This window comes from Labeo rohita, chromosome 5 (genome assembly GCF_022985175.1).
Source record: "Labeo rohita strain BAU-BD-2019 chromosome 5, IGBB_LRoh.1.0, whole genome shotgun sequence".
In the NCBI taxonomy this organism is placed as follows: domain Eukaryota; kingdom Metazoa; phylum Chordata; class Actinopteri; order Cypriniformes; family Cyprinidae; genus Labeo; species Labeo rohita.
Window position 1 is genome coordinate 25971911 of NC_066873.1, and position 27272 is coordinate 25999182.

General features: G+C 35.9%; 1 protein-coding gene across 1 annotated transcript in view; it reads left to right on the top strand.

Annotated features, from left to right (window-relative positions):
- The first annotated feature begins 268 nt into the window (after positions 1 to 268).
- Positions 269 to 27272, top strand: part of si:dkey-34e4.1 (carboxyl-terminal PDZ ligand of neuronal nitric oxide synthase protein) — a 50367-nt gene continuing 23363 nt past the window's right edge. The window contains exons 1-7 of the mRNA XM_051110809.1: positions 269 to 777; positions 4511 to 4582; positions 23872 to 23964; positions 24100 to 24158; positions 24248 to 24356; positions 24820 to 24973; positions 26727 to 26872. Coding sequence (XP_050966766.1) covers positions 667 to 777; positions 4511 to 4582; positions 23872 to 23964; positions 24100 to 24158; positions 24248 to 24356; positions 24820 to 24973; positions 26727 to 26872 — 744 coding nt within the window. The 5' untranslated portion in view covers positions 269 to 666. The remainder of the gene's footprint in view (positions 778 to 4510; positions 4583 to 23871; positions 23965 to 24099; positions 24159 to 24247; positions 24357 to 24819; positions 24974 to 26726; positions 26873 to 27272) is intronic.

Here is a 27272-nt window from a genome sequence, read left to right on the forward strand (position 1 = left end):
GTTTGTAAACCATTTTCTGAGCTACAGAATCTTTTAGATAGATTTGTATATTAAATTAAACCTACATTAAAAACTTGTAGCTAGACAGTGAACCAAAATCAAGTGCTTAATATGTTACATATTTTGCATATACTGTATGGGAACTGGCTGTATGCTGTTGTAATTCATCTATGAACTATAAGGAAGTACTGCTTTTATTATGCTAAATGTGGTGTTTGAAAGACTTGCAGGTTGTTCCTAAAGCAGACGGAACTTTGCTCCATGAGAATTGCATCAGAGACTGAAGAGAGCAACGCAAATAAAGCATGTCATTAGGATACGAGACGTGCAGAATCCAGCCGTAGCGCCTCTTTTAATAAACTTTTCCTCGCTGAGGCACTTGAACAACTTGAGCCGAAGCCAGACTTGTATAAACGCAGCTGATGTCTGCGGGCTGAGAGAGGGGGAAAGAGGCGCCCAACCCATTTCTTTTGTGCTGAAGCGCCTGTGATTTCATTGAGCTTTTCCCGGGCTGCTACTATAATGGGCTCCCTCGCTTTGAATCGCTGTTGTATCCGCGACTTGTTTTCGGCTGGTTAAACTAGAGCAATCTTTTTAGCTGGCAGTAGTTTTCAGGCTTGGAGACTGGCTGAAGACATTTCTCGCCGAGCATCTGGACGGGTCCCAATGAAAATGCACGGCAGAAACAGGTACAACCTGGTGGACGATGTGGCGGATTCGCGAGTCCCGCTTCACAACGAGGAAGCGTATCAACACGGAATACACTTCCAAGCCAAGGTGAAACAGACTATATCTACTGTACACATCGCCATTGTTATTATTGCTGGTTAGACTATCAACCGATACTTTTATGTAGTCATATGGAGTCAAGTGGGTCATTGGCTGTTGCAGCAGCAGGAGTAAACGCACAGTAGACAGTCAGGATCATGTTTTGGGTGGCAGCGATGACATTAGCCACCAATAAGCGAAAATGTCACCGAGTAGACTTTTGGGTCGATGACAAAAATGTCTGAGGGGGAAAAAAGAATTTGGTTTGAAACACACGTGCCAAGTTCTTCGAAATGTAATCTTTTTCTATTCATTTTGGTTTCATTTTTTAAAAAATATTAAAACAAATTTAAAGGTCATAATATTTTGTTTACAAATATTTAGACATTTAATAAAACTCTATTTAGAAGACTCATAAATAATATGTTTAGGGTTACCAAAGACCTGTATGAAACATTTTAATAAGAAGGTAAAATATTTAAAATCTATGATTTTAAAAAAAATGATGATCTGATTATTTAATTGGTTTCTTGTTACATGGCAACAAATGCTTTCCATATTTTGGTTGTGCCATGCTGGCTCTGATCATATATATATATATATATATAATTTACAGCCTTTAAAAAAAGTTCATTTTTAATTAATGTATTTTTTGATCAACTTAATAGATCAAGAAAAAAATGTTTTGTTTTGTTTTGTTTTGTTTTGTTATTGTTTTTTTCCCTCCCCGCATACACTATTTTTGGTGTCTGGCATTACTTCCTCAGTAATGGTTGCATGGCTGGTTACTCTGGTACTTTAACTGAGACGAGATGACTTTTAAACTCTGGAGGGTATTTGGTTTCTTCAGAAGCTGTGGTTAGATTTGACTGGGACATTGGGTCATTAACATTTCATTGAATAAACCTCTACTCTATGGCTGTGTCTCAAAACACACTGAGCTGCTTTGGTAGCAAGAGAATTGAATGTCAGTTCTCAGTCAGTGGTTGAGGTTTTGGAATAATCAGTGTATTTTGTCCACCACTATAAGCAACAAAAGCCCACTATATTTTCCACTAGGTAAACATTTTATTTAGTATTATACATTGTTTTATTATTATTATTATTATCATTGCTTATATTCATATACTGCAACCAATATCCTGTTCGGCATACAGCATTTCTGACCTGCCTGGTAATGACCACTTGATAAATATTTAATTTGTGCCCATTTATGAAAGCCAGTACGTCCTTTAAGGTTCCAGATAACTCCTCTGCTTATTTTTACGCAGTCATTTCTTAAATACATTAATCTACTCAGACACTCACATATTTCAAAAATATTACAGTCTGTTGTCTTATATATGTCATAAATACTGGTGTTTTCCCAGAGAGCTTTTCTATAAGCTTTTCAAATCTGCAGACAGCTAAATGCCTCAGGAAACCTAAAGCTTTGTATACCAGAGCCACTCAGAAGCCTATCGCTGAGTAATTTTAGCTCCAATTTGTGATGCAGGATTATCTTCCAGGAATTTTATTGGCCAAAGCTGGAAAGCCAAGACCTAGAACCACTTCACAGTCACACATTCTGACTGCAGTCTTGCAGTCTTGTCTTTCAAAGCTTAAATCAGCTGTATAAGTTGCTATTTTCGCTCAACTGTTGTCAGTATTGCTGTCCCTCTCTGCTGGATTTAGACTGTGGAAGCTGAAGATAAGTATTTAAGGTCAACATCTCTGTATAGCTTAAGAACAGGTCATTACAGGCATGAAAGAACACTATTTTGTTTGTAAACACTGAGCCTGTACTTGGTTAAGCATGTTATTTGTAGCTGGCACTGATCTATTCACATTTTAGAGGTATGCAATGTTGGGTCAGTGGTTGTCATAGATACAAAATGTTTCATTTTTGCATCTTTGGTTTTCAGAAACATTTTTAAAGTGCTAAAGTGAAATATGAATGAAATATGTAAAATGATAATTTTAGTTCTCATTAATTTCCTGCCAATTCTGAATCTGACCTTTTCAACAAAGGGGATCAGATTTGTTTTTATATGATTGTGTATGCAAATAATACAACTTTAAGCAATGCAGATTTGCACAGGCTAATGCCTACTAGTTAATTCTGTGTCAAATCAACCAAATCTCTAAAACTTTCGTGGCTCAAATTTTTGATTTTGCTATTTTTTTTTTCCTGAGAAAAACAGACATATAATGATGTATAATGATGAAAGCCAAAATACTAAATGTCATGGATGAATATTTACTGAGTAATCCACTATTTTGTAGAGGAAGGCCAAAATGGATATTTTCACCTGAGATTCAGTCAAGTTACAGGAGGGTAAAAATGACTTCAGAAAGATGGCAGCATCATAATGTTATTACTTAGAGATTAGTAGTTCTGTTAATAAAATCTGTTGACTTAAGCCATCATTGTTGCATTATGTGCCAATGATGACCATTCAAAAATGGGCAAACAGCACTTTTCAAGTTTTTCTCCAACGTTTGTATGCCTGTAACTCAGGAAGTATTAAATATATCTTTTTGCCTTTTTAGATATTTTAGGCCTTAACAAACTTTCCTTGTGTTATCTTCATTTTTAAGGCCCTGTATGGTTCAGTTCCAGAGATATTGGAATTTCAGTATGGCTCCAGAGATATGGGGATCTCAATGACACTCCAGATTGTTGAATAATACCCATTTTCAGAGGTTGAAAACCAAATGTTGGTCACTTTGTATAAAGCTGATACTTATTTTATTTAAAGAACAATGCTTAAAAAAGAAATAATGAAATTAATAAGAAAATGTGTACATTTCAACAATTTACTCCTGGAGCCATATTGAAATTCCAAAATCTCTAGAACGGAATCTCATAGGGCATTAAAAATGAAGATGCCAAAAGGAAAGTGTGTTACAACCCAATATCTAAAAGGGCTTTAAGATATCTTTAATTATTCCAGAATTACAGGCATGCAAACTTTGGAGAAAAACTTGAAAAGTGCTGTTTTCAGATTTTTTAATGGCCACCATTGGCATAATGCAACAAAGATTGCTAAAGTCAACAGATTTTACGAACAGACCTAACAATCGCTGTGTAAAAATAACATTATAATGCTGCCATCTTCGTTTTTACCCCACTATAACTTGACTCTAAATCTCTGAATCTGATGAAAATTTTCATTCCTCTACCAAATAGTGGACTACTCAGTAAATATTCATCCATGACATTTAATATTTTGGCTTTCATCACTATATATGTTTATCTTTCTTCAGAAAAAATATTAGCAAAAATATGAGCCGGGGACCTCTGGTTGAGTTGACACGGAATGACCCTGCTGATGTTTTTAGCACATTTACAAAATTGTCAGTCTGATGTTTTTAATAAATTTACAAAACTGTAAGTTTGTCCTTTTTAACTTTGCATATTGTTGGGCCTATGCAATTCTTGACATATTGATGCTTGATTTGAAGGAATTGTAGTATTGTCACCATTTACTTAAATGGGTCTTGAAGCAAAACCAAGTGAGAACCACTGATTTAGATGAACGTTGAAGCATAAATAGAGTTTGAGAAATGAGGCTTCTAGTGTCCTGCCAATGCGAAAGTATCTTGGCACTCATTAACCTAGAAAGTGTGTTTGCGTCTGTTTGTGCAAATGAAGCTGCCTCATTAATTTTAAACTGGGTGATTCCTTTGTTGCAGTTAATAACAGAGTTTAAACACAACACTCTTCATCTAACATTCAAGCACGTGTTTCTTTTTGCAGTATGTTGGCAGCCTGGATGTCCCAAGACCCAACAGTCGTATGGAGATTGTCGCTGCTATGAGAAGAATCAGGGTAAGTTCTTCAGACACTTTCACTCACAGACACAGACACAGACACAGACACTGAGTGCTGAGTAATCACTGCTGATTGGCCCACAGCAGCTGTTTTCTCAGACACTTATTTTGCAGCGTAGACTCATTAGCTGGGAAAAAAACAGCCTGTTCGTCTATATTTATCACATACTTTGCAGAGTCTACCAGTGTGTGCTTAGTTTAGGGTGTATCCTGATTGTATTTTTGCACCTGAGGTTTCATATTTCATGCTCTGCACATTGATAAAAGAGAGATCGCACACACATACAGAGGCTGTGGCATAGAGAGTCTTGTTATTTCCAACAAATGATCTCTGCGGGGTCTAAAGCAAGTAGAAACTGGAGATGACTACCATTATTTTGATTGATTGGTCAGCTTGTATGTATCCTATATGTGCTTGCCGTGTACTCACACAGACCCTTATAGTTCAGATTGAAGGCTATTTCTTAGACAAATTAAGTTGGATTTGTTGCTTGATCACATGGAGCATGAATTTGTGTGTGTGTGCACGACTTGTTACCTTTAGAGCTTGTGACAGGCCTGCCAGGAGATCAAAGTGCTTTAGCTGCAGGATTTTCATGAACCTTTCTATTCTGTATTAGTCTTCTCTTCTCTTCTCTTCTCTTCTCTTCTCTTCTCTTCTCTTCTCTTCTCTTCTCTTCTCTTCTCTTCTCTTCTCTGGTGTCTACATATACGTTTTCTCACTATTTATAGCCCATACAGCATTTTTCTATGTGTGTTGTAAACAATGTGGCTTATTGTTTTTTGTTTTTTTTTCTAATGTATATTTTTTTTTAAATCTTCAAATGCCAAAATATGTAAAAAACTTAAAATATACTCATATACAGTTATATAAAGTTACTTATAGTTCATCATTCTGTCATTAATAGGGATGGGCGATACCTCCTATTTTATTTTCGATCCGATATTTTCAAGCCAAGTATCGTTGATATCAATACCGATACCGATACCTCTAAACTAAACTGATCTTTTAAATTATTAAAAGAATAAAATCAGTAATTATACTTACTTAACATTATATGTGAAAGTCATGTGTTTTAAACATTTCATAAGCGTTTTTTTTTTTTTTTGATAACACTGTCAGAAATAAAATGTACTAAAATTTTGTATTTTAGCTCTTTACTGGGCAGAAACCTCAAAGTTGCACCTTTCTTTACCCCTAAAAGCCAGGGAGCATACTAGTACCATACAAGTACACACACATTAAGGGTAGATAAGGTACAAAGGTGTACCTTGGAGGGTACTTCGTGAAAAACAACCATGGTGTTACATAAGTACTAAAATGTATAATAATAATAATTATTATTAGTAGTAGTATTATTAGTATTAGTGTTATTAATTATTATTACCATGGTTTTTGCTACAAACATTATGCTTGAAATAATGTTCCTGTAGTGTTAACCATGGTAACAGGAGCCAAAAAGAGGTGGTAAATTTTGTAAATTTGTGCCATGGTAAATTTGTTGTTACTGCAGTTTTACTACAAATACTGTGGTTACTGTAGCAAAACTGTGTTTTGTGTGTGTGTGTAAAAAGCTGCCAGGTCAAACTTTAGCACAAGTTGTTTCTTACAGACAGCAATTACAGGATATAACAACCAATTTGAACTTTTAACAACCAGTTTAAATAAATTTACTTACACAAACTAGCCTAATTAAAATAAATATTTAATGTACACTATACTGTTCAAAAGTTTGAGGTCAGTACGACTTTGTAATGTCTTTAACCATGCTAACCAAGGCTGCACTTATTTGAAAAAAAAAAAAAAAAAGCATGATTGGGAAAATGAACAATTAAAATAACTATTTTCTATTTTAATATATTTTGAAAAATGTAATTTAAAAAGCATCTGTGACCAAACTGAATTTTCAACATCATTACTCCAGTCTTGAGTATCACATGATCCTTCAGAAATCATTCTAATATACGTTGCTACTCAAGAAACATCTTTTTTTTTTTTTAAATAATGCTTTATTATTTCAATGCCATGAGAACAAGAGGAAGAAACATCATTTCTGATTATTATCAATGTTGAATAAAGCTTCAGCAGCGAACGCTATCTGTGATCGATTGGTTCTGTCTTACAGCATTTGCTTGTGTTCCGATGAGCAAGAGAAATAGTTCTATCCTACACAATAATTCTTTAATAGTCTATTGTTCCTCTTAGAGGCTTATTTTATGCACAAAACTTCTTGTTAAATAAATAAAATTAATGGTTAAAAATGCACTTTAGAATCAATATTTTTATGTAAGGATCGATCCATTCGATACAGCGTCAGTATCGAAAGTATGGATATTTCAGGATCGATCCGCCCATCCCTAGTCATTAATTACTCACTCTCATGTTGCTCCAAACCTGTAAGACCTTTGTTCATCTTCTGAACACAAATTACAATATTTTTGATGAAATCCGAGAGCTTTCTGACCTGCTTAGACAGCAAGGCAACTACCAAGTTTAAGGCTCAGAAAGGTAGTAAGGACATTGATAAAATAGTCCATGTCATTATTTTTTGTTTTCTTTGTGCACAAAAAGTATTTGCGTAGCTTCATAAAATTAAGATTGAACCACTGATGTCACATGGACTAATTTAAAGATATCCTTACTACCTTTCTGTTTTGAATGTTTCAGTTGCGTTGCTGTTTATGTAGAGTCTGAGAGCTCTCAGAATTCATCAAAAATATCTTAATTTGTGTTCTGAAGATGAACAAAGGTCTGTGGGTTTGGAACAACAAGAGGGTGAGTAATTAATGACAGAATTTTCATTTTTGGGTGAACATACATTTCCAGTCTTAGAATACATTTAGGGCAAAATGCAAGATGTGTTTTTACATTTTTTTGCACAGTACAAATTTAGATGTATAAAATGACCAAGGAGGTAGGGGATGCATGTCCTTTCAATGTCTAGGGCATGATGGTCTTGCTTGTGGGTGTGAAATAGTGAGCGAAATGTGTAAACAGGATCCACTGATGTTCTGGGCTTTTTTTAGGGGAATGTCAGTGTCAGTTTGATTAATATGTTTCACTGCTGATATTTTCTGGGTTAGCGGTTCCCTCAGAGACAAATCTAGAATTCATGCCCTTGTTGTGTTAGATTCTGCTGAAAACAACAGTAAATAATTTGCACTGACCTTCTTTACAGCCTATTCCCTTCTCTGTTTTCTCTCTTTAACATTTCCCCCCAGTGTTACTGAGTAACTGAGCTTTTATAACTGTCATCGGATGAAGTTTTGCATAGCAAAATCGAGCCCTGATGAGCAGCTTTTCTTGCACACCTGCTGTGAATGTGTATGTGAGTGTGTTTACATGAAACCACAAAGTTATACTTAAAAATAGCTTAGTTTATGCAATGGAGGAGCCTTCTATGATGGGGTTTTAATAGAAGCAAGTCTCTCTGAACAGTTGTTACGGCTCAAGGTTGAGTGTGAGTTAGAGGTGGGTTCTTATATCATGATTTGAGTGATATGGGCCATTCTACAGAACTGGTGCAAATTGTCATCCCACAACCAAAAAACACATTTAAGTATTTGAATCTTAGATGTTTACTAAGATCATTTTATTATGTATTGAAACCCACAATAATATTTAAAATATCAATAAGCTTAATATATATATAAAATCATCATTTAGTGGGTACTTGCAATTGGGAGGTGGCTGTCCCGAACCCTAACCTCTAAATTTCAACTTCAGTGTGTACAACTGTTCAGAGCTGTGCTAGCAAACCATGTGCTGATTAGCATCTTTGAGCTGGGTTCAAAAGTATCTGAAATTGTCACTACCAAAACAGTCACGAACAAAACATTTGGTGAAATTTCGGTAGTGACAACCTCATTTTTCTGGGTGTTATTACATAAAATGGTCACGTAACAATCATGACCGAAACATGTCATCTGTATGTCATCTGTTTCTGTAGTGACAAAAGGGAACATTTTTGGGGGAAATAAACAAAACAATTTTAGTACTGTTATGCAATTTTTTAGTATTTTAGTATGTTTTAGTAATGCTTTAGTATGTGGATTAAAATTCTGTAATGTGATGTGGTCACTACCAAAACATTCCTGTCACTACCGAAAATGTGCAGTCACGACCGAAACATGGGATGTTTTGCCAAAAATAAAGTTTACCGAATTATCAACTAAGATGTTATAATAGTGTTTGGATCAGTGTATATTCAAACTAATGAATCCTTAAGTTTAAAATCAGTATGATCAACTTTTTGCCTTTTATAAAGAAAAATTAGATTCAAAATACAACAAATCTCATAAATCACACTTGAAATATTGTTAAAATTGTAATTGTTATTGATTTACCTCTGAAAATATTTTAATAAAACGATATATATATATATATATATATATATATATTCACAAGGAAGATATCAGCAAAATCGAATAGGTGAATATAACTCTAATTCCAAAACTTTCTGAAAAAAGGTTTCCAACTTTGACTTCGAACCAATTCTGTAGAATGGCCCATATATTTTTTTCTGTTTCAAATAAATGCTCAAAGAATACTGAGAAATCTATCAAATTTTCAAAAATGTGTTAAGCAATGTGTTGAGCACCAGATCAGCATTTTAGAATGATTTCTAAAGGATCTTGCTATCTTTCCTGCATGGAAGTTGTCCCTTGTCTTGACTTGTTTGGGATTTGTTCCACTGTATTTTATCAGCTCTATGTGTAAATATCGTAAGGCAGTCCTACCCACAATATTCACACATTTCTACTGTTGCACTGTGAACACATTCATACAGACATTGTGTAAGTGTGTGTGAGTATAAGAGGATAAAGTTGACGTTGAAGATTGTGTTGATCTTTCACAGACTTTTTCTGAGATCATTCAGCATTGGGCAGCAGATACATAACTTGACAGCGTTCTCTTTCTGTCAGTCCCTCTGTGATGCTTGGGTGAAAGGTCAGCTTACAGAATGTCAGTATGTGACTGACAGCTCCTTAGGTCTTGTGTTATCAGGCCTAAAAATAACTGGGAAGTGGTCTACTTCCAATGAAGGAAACAACACATAACCATGTTTCTGAACTTTGCAAGTCATCTGAGACTTATATTCTTTCTTTCTCTCGTTTACACTTTCATTCCATCACTATTTCGCAAACGGCATTCATTTCAGCCAAGGAACACTGTAGGGTAAAATAATTAAGACTTTAATTGGTTTGTGCCTTCATTGCTCAACAGATCTAATCTGGAAAGTGAAGCTATGAATAGACCGTGCGGTGTGAGTCTTTTAAAAGATGAATAAGTAATGTAATGTTATTGTACACAGTATCTATTATGAAGTCTTGTTTATGAAGTTTACATTTATTCCTGAGTAGATTTAGCCAGAATTTCAGTATATTTAATGGTTGACCAAACGAGAAAAGCCAGAACACAAGAAAGATCTGTATGTAATGTAAAAGGGAAGTCTGTGGATGATGAAGCGGCATATTTAGGCTATATTAGTTCTGATGCATCTGACTCTTTACAGCAAATCAATCCAGGCTAACTGCCAAATGAAAGAGCGTCATTCATTTCCCCTGTAGTGCATATTGATTTTTTTTTTATGTATGCAAAATGACACTATAGCAACAGCGATGTCTGGTGTGCCCTCACACACGCTCAGACTCGTTACTTAGCTGTCTTAATGTTCATACCATAGATGTTGAATGTTTTTTATATAATTAAGCAATATGACAAGTTGCACTTTCACTCGTCACCACTCACTTGCTCCTGTCTGGAACACAGTGGGAACACAGACTGCCGGAGCGACACAAACTCTTGAACTCGGCTTCTCAAATTAGATTAGAGAACTGGAATGGAATTTTGGATTAAATGTATTATAATGACTTAGAAATTATAATGAATTAAAAATTCCTGTTCGTACAAATCACCTTTTTTTCATTTTTCACCCGGATGTAACCAAGGAGAGGATTTGTAAGGTTTAGCTAGGAGTAAAGCCACACACACTGTTCTCATCTTTTCTTCTTCATCTTTTCTTTTACTGCAGTATATGTTGTATAAAGGTTTGACTTTAAATATATGCGTCAGTCTTTGTGTGTTTGTTTCTGACACAGCTTGACTGAGATTGACATTTGTGACCCTGGACCACAAAACCAGTCATAAGTGTAAATTTCTCGAAATTGAGATCTTAAAATTGACATGAATAAAAAAGCTTGATGTATGGTTTGTTAGGAAAGGACAATATTTGGCCGAGATACAACTATTTGAAAATCTGGAATCTGAGGGTGCAAAAAAAATCTAAATATTGAGAAAATCACCTTTAGAGTTGTCCAAATGAAGTTCACAGCAATGCATATTACTAATCAAAAGTTAAGTTTTGATATTTATTTAGATTTTCTAAATATCTTCATGGAACATGATCTTTACTTAATATCCTAATGATTTTTGGCATAAAAGAAAAATGGATAAATTTGACCCATCCAATGAATTTTTGGCTATTGCTACAAATATACCCATGCAACATAAGACTGGCTTTGTGGTCCAGGGTCACATTTGTAGAAACTGATTCATACAATATTATCAACTGTGAATTTTGATAATAAATAGTGTGATGTACTGATCCAGAGAGCATGTCTGTAGTAATTACAACACTAATTTCCAAATCAAAACTTTAATGTAAAGAATGACATTACCATTAGTAATGTCCAAAATCATTTAAAGAACGTTTTCAATAGCACACTGAGTTTTGCTTAAATGCTTAAATTAACTTGTGTCGTATTTAATTTGATAACTTCATTGCTACATCTGCCACTGTCAGCCTTGGATTTTATAGGTCAGTGAATGAATGAATGCATGGATGAGCGAATATTAGTTAAGTATGACTCATTGGTTAAGTGGTCATGTTTTTACTTTGATTTCAGTGGATTACAGTTTCCCATCTACCTATATATAACTTCTTATTTTAAAGGGTTACTCCACCCCAAAATGAAAATTTTGTCATTAACCACTTACCCCCATGTCGTTCCAAACCTATAAAAGCTTTCTTTGTCTCAGAACACAAATTAAGATCTCTATTGTATAAGCTCTCTGACCCTCCCATAGACAGCAATGTAATTTACACAAACAACGTTCAGAAACGTAGCAAGGAGATTGTTAAAATAATCAATGTGACATCGGGGGGTTCAACCTTAATTTTATGACGCTACGAAAATACTTTTTATACGCAAAGAAAACAAAAATAACGACTTTATTCAACAATTCGTCTCCTCTGCATCCCTAGCATCATGTGCATTAGTGTGCCCTAAACGCAAACGGCAAATGCTGTTTTGTGTCAGCTGCGCCATGCAGATACGTTTTCTATGTTTATTTATGTTGTGTTGTGTTGTGGCTGACAGAACAGCGTACGCTATTTGTGTTCAGGGGATACTTTCCAAAATGGTGCTAGGCTGATTGTGTAGGAGACGAATTGTTGAATAAAGTCGTTATCTTTGTGTACAAACAGTATTCTTGTAGCTTTGTAAAATCTCGGTTGAACCCCTGATGTCACATGGATTGTTTTACCAATCTCCTTGCTATGTTTCTGGATGTTGATTGTGTTAATTACATTGCTGTCTATGGGAGGGTCAGAGAGCTGTCAGAAAGCATCACAAATAATTTATGTTACGAAGACAAACAAAGCTTTACGAACGAAGTAAGATTAATTACAAATTAATGACAAAATTTTCATTTTGGAGTGGAGTAACCCTTTAATATTATACTGTAATGACAGTATTTTTTTTTCAAGTGTTAGTTCACCTAAATAAATACTGTCATTAATTACTCACCCTCATGTCGGTCCAAACCCGTAAGATCTTCGTTCATCTTTGAAACAAAAATTAAAATATTTTTGATGAAATTTGAGACCTTTCTGACCCTGCATTGACAGCAATGCGACTGACATGTTCGAGGCCCAAAAATGTGTTATAGACAGTGTGGTGCTGCTGATGCAGGAACCAACATTCTAACGTAGAACCTCGATGCGTTGTGCCTTGTTTACAAGCAGAAGATGCATGCTGTATATAAAACAGTCTTCGTATACATGTCTGAAGATTTCAACAGAGAGAATGACTTGCAATTTTTTGCCAAGCCTTATTTATTTGAACCAGAATATACAGACGATGAACTAAGAGAGATGGACGGTCTATGTTAGAATGCCAGCTCCTGCGTCAGCAGCACCACACGCACGCTTCATGGTACTCTTGTGAATGCGTGTCAGAGACTGACAGAGAAGAGAAAAAATGATTGAATAAACTCATTATTTTTGTTTTCTTTGCGCACAAAAAGTATTCTCGTAGCTTCATAAAATTAACCTTTTAAACCTTACATCTGTTGAGCTCAGATCCACCATACAAAAACTGTCACTTAATAAAAAATTCTGAACTTTGATAAATAAATTTGCCATTCTAAAAAGTTTTTTTCCCAGGCAAAGTTTGTGTAAAAGAATCTATCCTTTGTTAATATTGTATGTATCTTGAATCTTCGTGTGTTTGTTTTTAACTGTGAAGCTGATGTAAATGGCAGTCTTACAAAACCATGAGAGAATGTGATAAAGAGGTCAGGAGGAGAGAAAAGGAAAGAGGAGGTGGTAAGGGTTAGGGAGTAGATGGTGTGTGTGTGTGTCTAATGGGAGGGGGCTGATATGGGGCTACAGAGAGAATGAAAGGCTTCATTGTTGTGCAGTAGCCCAGGGACAGATGCAGCGTAATGGCCTACATGCACTAGCATCCATGAGCTCCACATCTCTCCCTACAAACCAAACCAAGCCACAAGCTGTCAAGATTCACATTTAAATCACATTAGATGTGATATAAATTATTGAGTAATTAACATCCTTGAGACATCCACATACATTTTAATGCATGTATATAAAGGAACACAGGCTTTTCACTCCCTTTTCACTCCAGAGAACAATAAATACACATAAATGGACTCTAAATGTTTGTGTTTTAATTTTTGTAAGTTATAATAAAAGTAAAGAACCCCTGAGTAAATTCTCTATCCCGCTGCTCTCAGTTGGTGCACTCAGCAGGGTTCCTCCCTCTTTTGCTGCTTTTCTTCTACTCTCATTCACTGTCTTCTCTCTCACACTCTCTTTCACTTCTTCTGACTATTTCTGTTAGTGTTAACCAGTTACGCAAGACCAGGACCCCCATATCACCATGGTAACCCCCCCGACTCTGCCGAAACACGTCCTGAGTCCTGAAACTTTGAGGGTGTTTGAGCACCAAGCGCATTTGGCCAAACTCCACCCACACAAACATGGCACACTTTTAACGTTCACCTGCACTCACTGACGTGCTGAAACACACGCACACACTCTTTGTGAACTCCACTATCTGTTTGGTTTTAGTTTGTTTTGTGATTGAGAAAACTGCCTCAGGGCTTGAGAAAAAGAAACTGAGAGAGAGATGGTTGCTCTACTTTAGGGATATTGTATATCTCTCTCTTTAGGAGTGTCTCTCATTCCCTGTTTCTGCGCCTGTCATTTCGTGTCTTCTTGTATTTCCTTCTATTCCTCCTCTATTCCCTGATCTACTCTCTCTTTGCTTCTTCCTCTCATTTAGACTTTGTCACGGAAAGCCATTTGGCCCAACTGAGACCATTGTTTGTGTGTGTGTGTGTGTGTGTGTGAGAGAGAGAGAGAGAGCCTGAAAGGCAATGTGTATGAGCCTGTAATGGCCAATTAAGATGTCATTGCTGAGTAAATTGAAAATGGCATCGTAAGTGTTTCTATGAGTCATTTTATAAAAAGAATTACTTTTTCACTTTGGAAAGGTGCTTTTAAAATTAAATTTCTGTCAGAAGTTACATTACATTAAGATAAATGAGTAAAAAGTCATATGAACTTGACTGAAGCAAAACATTCAAAACCTTGTTGTTAAGGTTATAAAGGTTAATATTGGTAAGATTTGTTTTCTTCTACTCACCAAGGCTGCATTTATTTGATCAAAATACAGTAAAAACAGTAATATTTTGTTTTAATACATTTTAAGATACATACAGTGCCTTGCGAAAGTATTCACACCCCTTAATTTTTTAACATTTTGTTATATTGCTGCCTTATGTTAAAATGCTTTAAATTACTTTTTTCCCGCCATCAGTCTACACTCCATACAACATAATGGCAAAGCAAAAAACAGTTTTTTTTAATATATTTGCAAATTCATTAAAAATAAAAAACTTAAATGATTACATTGCATAAGTATTCATACCCTTAACTGGGACAGTTGAAATTTAGTTCAGGAGCATTCGTATTGGTTGTAGATGCAGAAGCATGAAACAACCAGGACTCTTCCTAAAGCTGGCCTCCTGGCCAAACTAAGCAATTGATGGAGAAGGGCCTTGGCTAGAGTGGTGACCAAGATAGACACTCTAGTTGAGATTCATGATCATATGTGAAGATGGCAGAAACTTACAGAAGGACAAACATCACTGCAACACTCCACCGATCTGGGCTTTATAGTGGTATGGCAGGACTCAGTGAAGACACATGAAAACACACTTGGAATTTGCAAACAAGCACCTGAAGGACCCTCAGACTGTGAGAAACAAGATTCTCTGGTCTGATGAACCTCAATTCCATATATGGTAGAAACCAGGCACTGCTCATCACCTGCAGAGTACCATCCCAGTAAAGTGCGCTGGTGTCAGCCTTATGCTGTGGGGCTGTTTTTCAGCAGCTGAGGGACTTATCAGAGTAAAAGAAAAGCTCAATGCACCAAAATATTGAGACAGCCTTAACGAAAACCCAGAGCATTCAGAACGTAAGACTGGGCAGAAGGTTCACCTTCCAACAGGGCAATGAACCTAAGCACACAGCAAGAGTGGCTTATAGCCAACTTTGTGAATGTCCTTGAGCGACTCAGCCACTGCCTGGACTTGAACCCAATCAAACATTTCTGGTGAAACCTGAAAATGTCTGCCAGACCACATCCAAGCTGACAGAGCCAAATGTTGATGTACAAATCTTGCTGCATCATACCCAAAAAGACTTGAGGCTGTATAGGTGTTTCAGCTAAGTACTGAGTTAAGGGTGTGAATACTTATGCAATGTACTTATTTTAGGTTTTTTTTTTTTTTAATAAGTTTATGTTGTGACAATTCTGTTTCTACTTTGTCATTATGGTGTATGGAAGGTTGATTGATGTGAAAAAAAGTTGTTTAAAACAACCTAACATAGGGCAGCAACGTAACAAAACATGAAGGGGTATGAATACTTTCGCAAGGCACTGTATAAAGCAGTTTTTAAGCATCTGTTAGTCCAGTGTTCAGTGTCACATAATCCTTCAAAAATTATTCTAATATGCTGTTTTGGCACTCAAAAAATAAATAAAAAATACAACAACAAAAAAAACATTTATTATTGTTAACAATGTCAAAAAAAATATTCTGCTTAATATAATAAATAGAAGAACCGCATTTATTTGAACTATGCATATTTTATTAAATTGTAAAATGTATTAATGTCTTGTTTTGATCAGTTTAAGTCACCCTTGCTGATTAAAAGTATTAATTTCTATCAAAATACAAATCTTACTGACCCCAGCCTTTGGAACAGTAGTGAATGACAGGTGTTTGTACTTGTTATTGAACAAAGATCTGCCCTTAATCTATAAAACCATAATCTTTTATATTTAATCTTTGCACAGTGTATATATGGCTTGGGCGCTGAAGTGCTGACATTGTTGTTCAAGCACAAACGCAGACATGCACATGGGACAGATGGTGCCCTCATACTTGGCCCTCTTTCCTGAGTTGTCCTTCTGTGTGGACACACGTTCAAACACTACACTACATTAAACAGAATGAACTGAGTCATTTAAACTGTGCTCACACCTGTCACCGTGCTGTCCAGGTCATTCACCATAGCATCTGAAATGGTGACAATATGTTGTTATGGCCTAAACTAATTGTTGACTAACATGGATTTTTCAAAGCCTAGTTCTGACATCTACACAGCAGACAGAATCACAAAGGCAACAATCTCTTTCACATCATTTCTATCACACACACACTCTTGCACACATAAACTCACTTCTAATGGCTGAGGCTGTTGTTAGCGAGACGGTACCACAGGGAGTTCCTGTCAGTACACATGTCTTGTCATCTATTCAGTCAAGCACATGCCCTTATGAACTTTAACATCAAAGCAAGCTTGTATTGGTGAGCAAAAAAAAATCCATTAAGTACTGTTTTTTTTTTAAACAAACCTCACAAATTTAGTTTAGTTTGCCAATGAAGAACAACTTTAAAGTTAGGAAATATATATCTGTATATAATTTTTATATCTTATCCAGATATATATCTATATACAAATTTCTCATAACTCCACAAGTGCAAACTTGAAACCTGCCTGATGTTCTCCCAGCATGATTTGCGCAGTATGACAGATGTGGGCATGTAACACATCTATAAAAGATGACTTGTTGACAACAACCTGTTGGAGAAAACCTGAATGCTCCATGTAACATTGCTCATGGTCTGTTTCTGTCTCTCTCACCATTTCCCACACACACACACACACTATGAAATATCAAGCCATTTTAGAGGGCCTGCTGCACAGTAAAGGTTATTAAATCCCGCCCATGGGGTGCGTGACATCAACTGATTGGCCCTCGTCCCATTCCCAGCAGGTAGCTTTGCAGACTCAGCTTCCAAGAAATGAATTCGGAAGTCTGTTCAGTGGTTCCCTCTCTCTCTGTCTGTCGCTCAATCTCTCTCACTCACTTCCTCAAGTACACGCTCTGTCAAAATGACACACACTCCCCATTGGTCTGAAGTCAAGCGGAAATCCTGATCAAGCAGAGAAACTAACTCGCTCTCAGCATCCCATGCAGGTCAAGGTCGTTTCCAATGGCAGCGTCTAATGGAAGTAGTTCTTGCATCCTAGTGCCAAAGGTGAAATTCCTAAGAGAAGCAACGGACAACATTACAAATGCATGGTTTTGTCTCTATTTACCAACAAGTAACTATGTTGTGAATGAAAAACTGCTATTTGCAGATAAGGTATATGACATTATGCATTTGTTTTTTATATTTAGCTTACAATTTGTCTTGATATTTGAATTTTATATAATACCTTTTTAATACAATATATTGAACAATATCCATATTGAATACCATTTTCAGTACCACAGGGTAAAAATTAATTCATTAATTAATTAGTTAATTTATTTTTATTTTATTATTATTATTATTATTATTGTTGTTGTTATTAGACAAAACATAAATGTGACCCTGGACCACAAAACCAGTCATAAGTAGCATGGGTATATTTGTAGCAATAGCCAAAAATACATTGTATGGGTCAAAATTATTGATTTTTCTTTTATGCCAAAAATCATTAGGATATTAAAAAAAGTTCAAGTTTCATTAAGATATGATTTTCCATTAAGATATTTAATTTTCCACTGTAAATATATATTAAAACTTGATTTTTGATTAGTAATATGCATTTATAGGACCTTCATTTGAACAACTTTAAAGGTGATTTTTCCAATATTTTGATTTTTTTGAACCCTCAGATTCCAGATTTTTAAATAGTTCTATCCTAACAAACCATATATCAATGGAAAGCTTATTTATTTAGCCTTCAGAATATGTATAAATCTCAAAAATCCCTTATGATTAGTTTTGTGGTCCAGGGTCACATATTCTTATTGCAATACAACTACACTGTAAAATATAAACTGGATATTTTATTTTACACAAAGAAAACAATATTTTTCACTACACTTGCAGGACACTCTGACAAAATAGAGTTTAACTTGAGACAAAATCAGCCAAAAATAGCCTTTTTGGTCTTTAAATCAGATTAATTGCAAGTATGCTGTTAGCTATCGTATAACTTCATGTTATTGTTTTCATTTATTTATGGGTTGGACAGTGACATGATGACACTGTCAAGGTGCCACACAGATTAAACTGAATGATTGACACCTCAAACCTTGTTTGACATTACTCTGATGCACATTCAATTTGTTAGGGCTTTGGGCGATAATTGACAGACAACCTCACAGCCTACACCCTCCTTCCTGTCTTGCTCCTGCTGTTGTCTTAGTTTGTTGCGCTAAAGGACTGTTGTAAGGAATTGGGTGAAAAGAGTCGACCCCCAAAATCTCACATTTAAAGACTGTTGCTAGGATACAGCCTTTAATTGATTGTGATTGTCTGTATGAATCGTGACCCAGATTGCACTTAGACTTTTCAAAGACTTTTTTGAAAAGCTGTATTTGAGGGTTTCATGGTTCATGATCATTCTGCTTTTCTGTGTATAGCCAGTACTGCTGGGTGATGGGATAAAACCATTAAATCCGTGTGTATTTTGTACTGCAAACGTTCTTGCAAATTTTAATCTGTTTAACACATAAAGAAAAAATATTCTTCATTTTTAGTTTTTAGATCCCTTTTTGTAATCTATTTGTGGAAACTGCTTTATAATAGTTTATAATAGTTTTTTCTCCCCGGTGTAGTCTTAGTAATACAAGTGCACTTGTTTCTCGAGTGTTGAAGTGCTGTGTACATGCTTTTGATGGCTGTCTTAAAAAACAAATGGATGCGTCATTTGTAATTGTTTTCTCTCATATACTGGTATCTAAAATCACTTGCAAGCTGAGGGATAGAGAGAGATCAGTAAGGAATGTCATTAAGTGCTGAGTATGGTGGCTTTGTCATCTTTAAGACCAATATGCAGATGCTTCTTAACAAAATGGAAATTAGACATAGAAGCAAAACAGGATTATAGCAGATGTCTGGATTCAGCTCTTAATCCCAAATATAAAGTCTGACCCCCTTGTTTTTTGGGGGATTTCTTTAGTTATTTTTATTTATTTATTTAGTCAACTGCAGCTTTTAAACTTTTCACTGAAATGAACAATGGCTATGCAGTATATCTTAAATATTTTAATGCACTTTGCACTTGAGCAATAAGAAAGATTAAAATTTCATTCTTGCAGACTCCTTTTGTCCTTTAAGGAATGCTGACACAAAATGTGAGCTATAAAAGTCATTTTAGTTTGATTTTGACATCTTGACTTTTTTGCACAAATGGAGCAAAAGTGGAGGAGGCTCAAGTGAATTGTTGTTATGAGGCAAGCAAAACTTCAAGGTGTTCAGTCATAAACTGGTGCATGTGCTTAAGACATTAGGACAAGAATTACCACTTCCTTATAGGTATTAGGCTGTTAGTGTTGAATTTTTTAGAGTGATGAATGAACAATTTCAAATATGATTTTTAATCTCTTTCTTTACTCATTGATTTGAATGCCAACAGTTAAGATATGCTTCTACAAAACAGAATAAAATGCAAAATACTTGTATTTTACTTGTATTACTTGTATAATACTAGTATGCTGTTTCACATGCTACTATTTAAAAAGTAGTGTGCAGTATAAAATATATACAATTTAGTATGTCACAATCAGAGACATTTATATGTACACTGGCAGTCAAAAGTCTTTGAACAGATTTTTAATGTTTTTTAATGAAGTCTCTTCTGCTCACGAAGCCTGCAATTATTTGATCCAAAGCACAGCAAAAAAAAGTAAAACTTATTTTATTTTTTTTACTATTTAAAATGACTCTTTTCTATTTGAATACATTTTAAAATGTAAAATTTATTCATGTGATTTTAAAGCTGAATTTTTAGCATCATTACTCAAGTCACATGATCCTTCAGAAATCATTCAAATAATCTGATTTGCCGCTCAAAAATACATTGATTATTATTGTTAAAAACAGCTAAGTAGATTTTTTTCAGGTTTCTCTGATATATAGAAGTTCAGAAGCAGAGCATTTATCTGAAATAAAAATCTTTTGTAACATTATTAATGTTTTTATCATCACTTTTGATCAATTTACAGTGTCCTTGCTAATTAAAAGTATTAATTTCTATAATTTCTCCCCCCAAAAAAGAAAGAAGTAAATATACTGACTCCCAAGCTGTTGAATGGTATAGTATTTAGCTTTGATCACAGGAATAAATTTCATCTAAAATATATTCAAATAGAAAGCAGTTATTTTAAATAGTAAAAATATTTTACAATATTACTGTTTTTGCTGTATTTAGGATCAAATAAACGCAGGCTTGCTGAGCAGAAGAGACGTCTTTAAAATACACTAAAAATCCTAAATCTCAAAAACTTTTGACTGGTAGTGTAGTGTATTTGTAAAATATAAAATCAAATATTGGAGTGATAACCACATCACATACTCCAGCAAGGACAGAGGTCCCTCTAGAGATCTTGTGTATAAATGTGCCATGTGTGTAAGCGTACTGTACGGGAAGAGTGCATTAATATTTAGTGTGGCCTTTGGATGCTGACATCCACTGCTAATTATACAGAAGGTCACATCATGCAGTCAGGAGCTGTTTCAAGACATGACAGGTGAAAGTGGTATCCTAGGACTAAAGAAAGCAAGTGAGTGCAAGAAAGCAAGACATTACAGCGTTCTATTTATTTGTGTTCAAGGGTTTTATTCATTGGTTTGTTATTATGGTGGGACCCTTACATATTATTACCTTTCTCACTGTCTCATATGCGCTAGTATGCCATAGAATAAATAGAGCTTATCTATGGTGTAGGTTTGACTCTGGTAGTGTTAAGAGTGATATGAATGAAAAACCCTGAAGGCTGAATGGTCAATTGGTGTGGAGCATTTGACAAGTAGCCTTATTTTGTATTCACTCCCAGCCATGTCTTGTCCCTCGACTCCCAACTTCTTCCCTTTTGCTGTTATTTTGTTTGGTCTTGAGCTGTCCTTGGTCCTAAACGGCTGCACGCATACTAAGTAATGTGCATCTCCGGTCAGAGGGCATTCATTTCAGCGCTCTTGACGTTCTGGCTGAAGGTAACTTTTTAGAAAGCTGTAGTGAAGTATAAATATTATCCTGAGTGATTTTCCTAGTTAAATAATTAACATAAAATAAATAAGCAAAATAGTACCCAGTAAATGGGATGTGGCAGATTTAAAGGAGAAGTCCACTTCCAAAACAAAGACTCATATATAATGTACTCACCCCCTTGTCTTCCAAGATGCCTTTTTTCTTCAGTCGTAAAGAAGTTATGTATTTTGAGGAAATTTCTTTTTGGGACAACACAGTATACTTTACTTTACCTTGTGGAAGCCGTGGCACTTAAAGGAGAAGTTCACTTCCAGAACAAAAATTTACAGATAATGTACTCACCCCCCTTGTCATCCAAGACGTGCATGTCTTTCTTTCTTCAGTCGTAAAGAAATTATGTTTTTTTTTGAGGAAAACATTATGGAATTTTTCTCTGTAGTGGACTTCTATAGTGACCCGGATTACACAGACAACGCATTCGCATTGCAGAGCTAGACAAGATGAGCATTTGAGGTTAAAAAGTATATAAACTGTATTTTTTTTTTTTTTAGAAAATAACTGACCGTTTCGCTAGGTAAGACCCTTCTTCCTCAGCTGAGATCGTTTAGAGCCCTTTGAAGCTGCATTTAAACTGCATTTTGGAAGTTCAAACTCGGGGGGCACCACAGAAGTCCACTATATAGAGAGAAATCCTGAAATGTTTTCCTCAAGAAACATAATTTCTTTATGACTGAAGAAAGAAAGACATGAACATCTTGGATGACAAGGGGTAAGTAAATTTTTGTTCTGGAAGTGAACTTCTACTTTAAGGGTAAAAAGATGCAAATGCATATTACCCCAAAAACACGGCAACAACCACCACACTAAAACTGCTTTTTCTGGCTGACTACCATATGTATAACTTTTATACGTACAAAAACAGAAGGTCGAAATGGTCTGCTATACTTTTAAATGGGCTTGGGGCTAAATTAATTGCTGTAATAAACCAAAATGTGTATTTCCTCGTTTAAAGGCATAGTTCCCAAACAGTTAACCAAACAGTTAAGCCATTGTCATTGACTTCAGTAGAGTATGGCAAAACTCTCATTTTTGGCTGAACTGTCCTTTTAACAGATGCTGTTGCCCAAAGCGATTACAAATAGATGAGTAATTTAACACGTGTGGTCTAAGTGAAAATAAGCATCTCTTCTCGTTCTAATAGAGAGCCATGATGATGATTGACTTTGACAAGGTAGTTTAAAGTTTTAGCAGCTTCAACACACTCAAGCTCTTCAGCAAGACTAAAGGTTTGTCATTGCACACGTGGACAGACCTGTCATGTCCTTTTCCTGTAGTACATCTCATACAGTCTTTATGCTTCCACCATCGCTCCTTGTTTTCCTCTAGCCTACAAGAGATGGACAGATCAGCGTTCCTGCAAATGAGTGTAGCTCTCTCAGTTCAGTCCAGGGCTTGACTTCAATAATGAATAGGAAGACTTTCAGCAGAAATGATTCATATCCAATGCAACGAGTTTCAAAGAACTTAAAAACTCAAATAGTTCCAATCTGAATCATTCAGACTGAAGACATTTGGAATAAATCATTCTTGGAATCATTTCATGCAATGTTGAGTGATAGTAAAAACATTTATAATGTTATAAAAGATTTGTTTCAAATAAATACCATTGTTTTGAACTTTTTATTCATAAAGGATCATTTGACACTGAAGACTGGAGTAATGGCTGCTAAAAAAAATAGCTTTGCCATAATAGGAATAAATTACATATTAGAAACCATAAAAGAAACCACTTGCCTGTTTCTACATCAATTTCAGCTCTTTAAGAAAGCTATAGTTTATTGTAAATACTTAATTATAATGTAATTTTAACTAGGCTCTCAGGGCAGGACTGATTGTTGATTCATCTGTTTTCGTAATTTAGCAGTTGTTTGCATTTCAAACTTATGGACATTGGAAAACATTAGAACAGGCAGTTCTGTCAGGACCACTGTCGTCAAAATGATAGACAGTTAGCATACAGTTTGGTTTGGTGGCTGGTTCTGTTCTGGGCAAAAAACTCCCTGCCCATCCATGCAGCATGTCATGAATGAGCAGGGAGAGTAGCAATAATAACCCCCCAGGGTAAACAGAACAGAACAAAGCAGATATCATTAATGTACTTAATGATATTTAAGTGTAAGACATTATTCAGATAAAAGCAGTCTGATTCAAAGAGGAATATCAGAAGCCAAGTTTTGACTGTGGCCAAAGGAGGAGCTGGGGATGGAGGAGGGTGTTTTGCTCCTGAGCAAGCGACAAAGCTGCCGAATAATGCTAAATAGAGCTTATATAGGAATGCCATGATAGGTGTCGTATTCCTATAGGCATTCCTATAGGTCTCTCCTTGCATTTAAATCACCCTGCTTTTTCCTTGTAGTACGAGTTCAAGGCAAAGAGCGTGAAGAAGAAGAAAGTGAGCATAGTGGTTTCCGTAGATGGGGTCAAAGTGGTTCTGCGCAAAAAACCCAAGGTATGTGTGATATCATCAGTTGTACACCTCTAATATGACACGAGTGTCATTATTCTGTGTCAGAATAACACTACTAGAAATTAGTAGTTTGTATTTTAGTAGAGTGTCTGACATTTGCCTTGTTTTGATCTCAAGAGGAAGGAGTGGACGTGGGATGAGAGCAAGATGCTGGTTATGCACGACCCCATATACAGGTGAGATGCAGAAAATCTGACATAAATTGTATTTCCTAATGTATTGATATTCCCCTATGTTTACGTTTTTCTCTTCTGTTTCCTCTAAGGATCTTCTATGTATCCCATGATTCTCAGGATCTGAAGATTTTCAGCTACATTGCTCGTGATGGATCCAGCAACTCATTCAGATGCAATGTATTCAAGTCCAAAAAAAAGGTAGAGTAGTCCATGTTACTCTCTTTCTCCGCCGCTTTGCCCCAGACCAAGCATTAATATCAAGAATGTAATTTTTTCAGTCTGTCTTGTCCTTGAGCAAGAATGAAACAAATGAAATTTGTAGAGGGCCTTAACCTTGATACTCTTCACCTGTTTGTCTCTGTTGTTTTTGCTCTTCCTCTCATTCTTTGCCCTTTGCTTTTTTTCATGGATTTATAGTAGCACAGCCCCCATAATGAAAAAACTACCTATGAACACAAAGCAGAAGAAAATGATTTTATAAGATAAAATCAAGAAAACAGCTAATCTGCATTACAGTAACCAAAATATTGAGAAATAACCTATATCAAATTTATTTATCAAAATGTAAAAATTAATATTGTTCATATATTATATGTTATGCATATATAAGATTGTAAATGTCTCTAAATGTCTGTAATCTTTCGCCTTTCTTCTGTCTCAGAGTCAGGCCATGCGGATAGTACGGACGGTCGGTCAGGCGTTTGAGGTGTGCCATAAGCTGAGTCTGCAGCACGCTGAGCAGAATGCAGATGAACAGCCAGACGGCCCTGCAGACGGCCAGAGCGATCAGTCTGGAGAAGAGCCCAGCCCTGAAGGTGAGACCATGCCATCGTATCAGAGCATTAATGCCTAAAACACATGTCATCATAGAGTAAATCAAATCTGTGGAGTAGTGTTGGGCGGTTTGACCAAAAATCTGTATCACAGTTTTACAGGATTTTGGTGGTTTCACGCTTTATCACGGTTTTATATGAATCAAAACGCATGAAACTTTAGCTTTGTGAAATTCTGCTATATGAAACATATCTGCTCGAAAATTAAATAGCAGAATGGCTAAATTGAAGTGCAGATTCACTGTCTGACAGCAGGTGGCACTTATGGAACAGCAGCTATACAGCATTACTTTGGTTACCGTTGTAAACAAAACAGTGCTGTGCTTTTAAATACTACATTAATATGCTTTATACAAAGGCAAGATGAAAAGAAAATGCCATCTAAACCTTTCTGAAGACAGTTCCTCTCAGAGACACATTCATATAAACCCCCACCCCAATTATGTATTTAAGATTTTCTTCCAGTATTTTGCATGTCGTGAACAGTGGTCTTTCTCTGCCTGTTACAGTATCCACTTTATTTTTCAATGCGGAAGTAAGCTTTGTTCTCGTAATGTGTGATACTTCCGGTTCATAAGCCACTTTAGGGAAATAACTAGAAGAATAAAAAAGTGTAGTAAATGGTAAAACTGTTTGCACTACAAACCACTGTGTTCATAATTAAGTTAATACATTAAAATAATATGGTAAGACACATCAGTTTGCAATATCAAGCAGCAAAACAGTTGGAAGCTGATGACACCGGAAGCCAGACACATTAAATTTACCGCTCTTACGGGTAAAAATAAGGTGGATAGGTGCATTCACTTATGAATTGTGAGTTTTCTAAGAGCTACAACTTGTACGACCTGACCACCTCAGATTCATTAGGTGCTTGTTTTGGCAATGATAGTGCGATAGTTCCTAGTCCAAGTCCAAGGTTGTGAACAGCTTCACGTGTTGTCATCTCGAAATCAGAGTAATTACAATATGGCATGAATGCAGCATATTTTCTCCTCTTTGTGCTCATCTTCAATGTTTCTGACTTCTGTTAAAGGCCATTTACAATTGGTTTATTTGCCCAATTAAAGAATTAATTGTGTGTATAGTTAATAGTTCTCTAACCATTAGCTGCGTTTCCATTACCCTTTAAATTGCATAAATTGAAAATACGCCTAATGGAAATGCGTCAATTTCGCAAAAACTCCTATACATTGCAAAAAAGTTTTTACGCTTGCATGAGGTGGTTTTTCAGGCAATTTGAAAAAGAAATATTTCGCAAAACTGCAGCGGAAATGTTTTTTTGCATTTACAGGTCACATAGCATATGTAAAAGTCATATGATCATTCTTCAATGTATTATAACCTCCAAGAAACACTTACATATGTGGCCACTCTCAAGCATAAGGGGCACACATCTACGGTGTGTTACGGCTCCAACACGGCCACCGGATCTCTTTGCGGCCACTCTAATCAATGCTTATGTTCATACCAGCTGCGCTGCACTGCGCACGTTTCTGAAGCGGCTCTCTGTGCTGCTTCTGTAAAGATACACACATACGCCTCTTTCGATTAAATATAGCCAAAATCTGTGAAAATCCCACCAAAATCCACTGGCATGACTTATTGCGGGAGAAAAAAATTATGTTTTAGTCACATAACGTAACCAGTGTGATCTATCTCACGTGATGTTTGAACATGTTGATCATTGTTGTATAACTGATTTCTAAAGTGTGCATCATATTCTTGTTTACAGCTCGTCAGCTGACAGGCATGGAGCACGGAATGGATGATGTGACTGGAATGGACTCTCATTCCACAAAGCTCAGTGAGCAGGCTATGGATGACATTCTTCAGAGTCTGTCAGAACTCAGCGTGGTGAAACCTAGACAAACCCTCCAGGTGAGAGCGATCTGGATTATGAGCATGACTGAGTGGTTTGTCCAGAATAGAAGCTCTTGCATCATTTCTTCCCACAGACGTCTGTCGAATATCGCTCGTCAGCTGAAAATAAGTCTGTTTATAAATGAAAAGGAAACCCCTTTCACTTCCTTTCTCTTCTGTGTTTCCCTTTTATCTCAACCTTTTTCCTCCTTCTGGGTATTCAGTGATACTGTTATGTTGCCCCAGGCCTGCGCACTATTTTCAAAATCTTTGCCTGGCTTTCACCACTTAACTGTGTCTGAAGTGGAAATAATATCATACAGCCCCAGTGAGACAAGGATTTCACTTTCGCCAGCAATGCACTTAAGTCTCTATATTACTTAAGTTTAAAAGCGAGTCTCAGCTGAGTGAGCAGTTT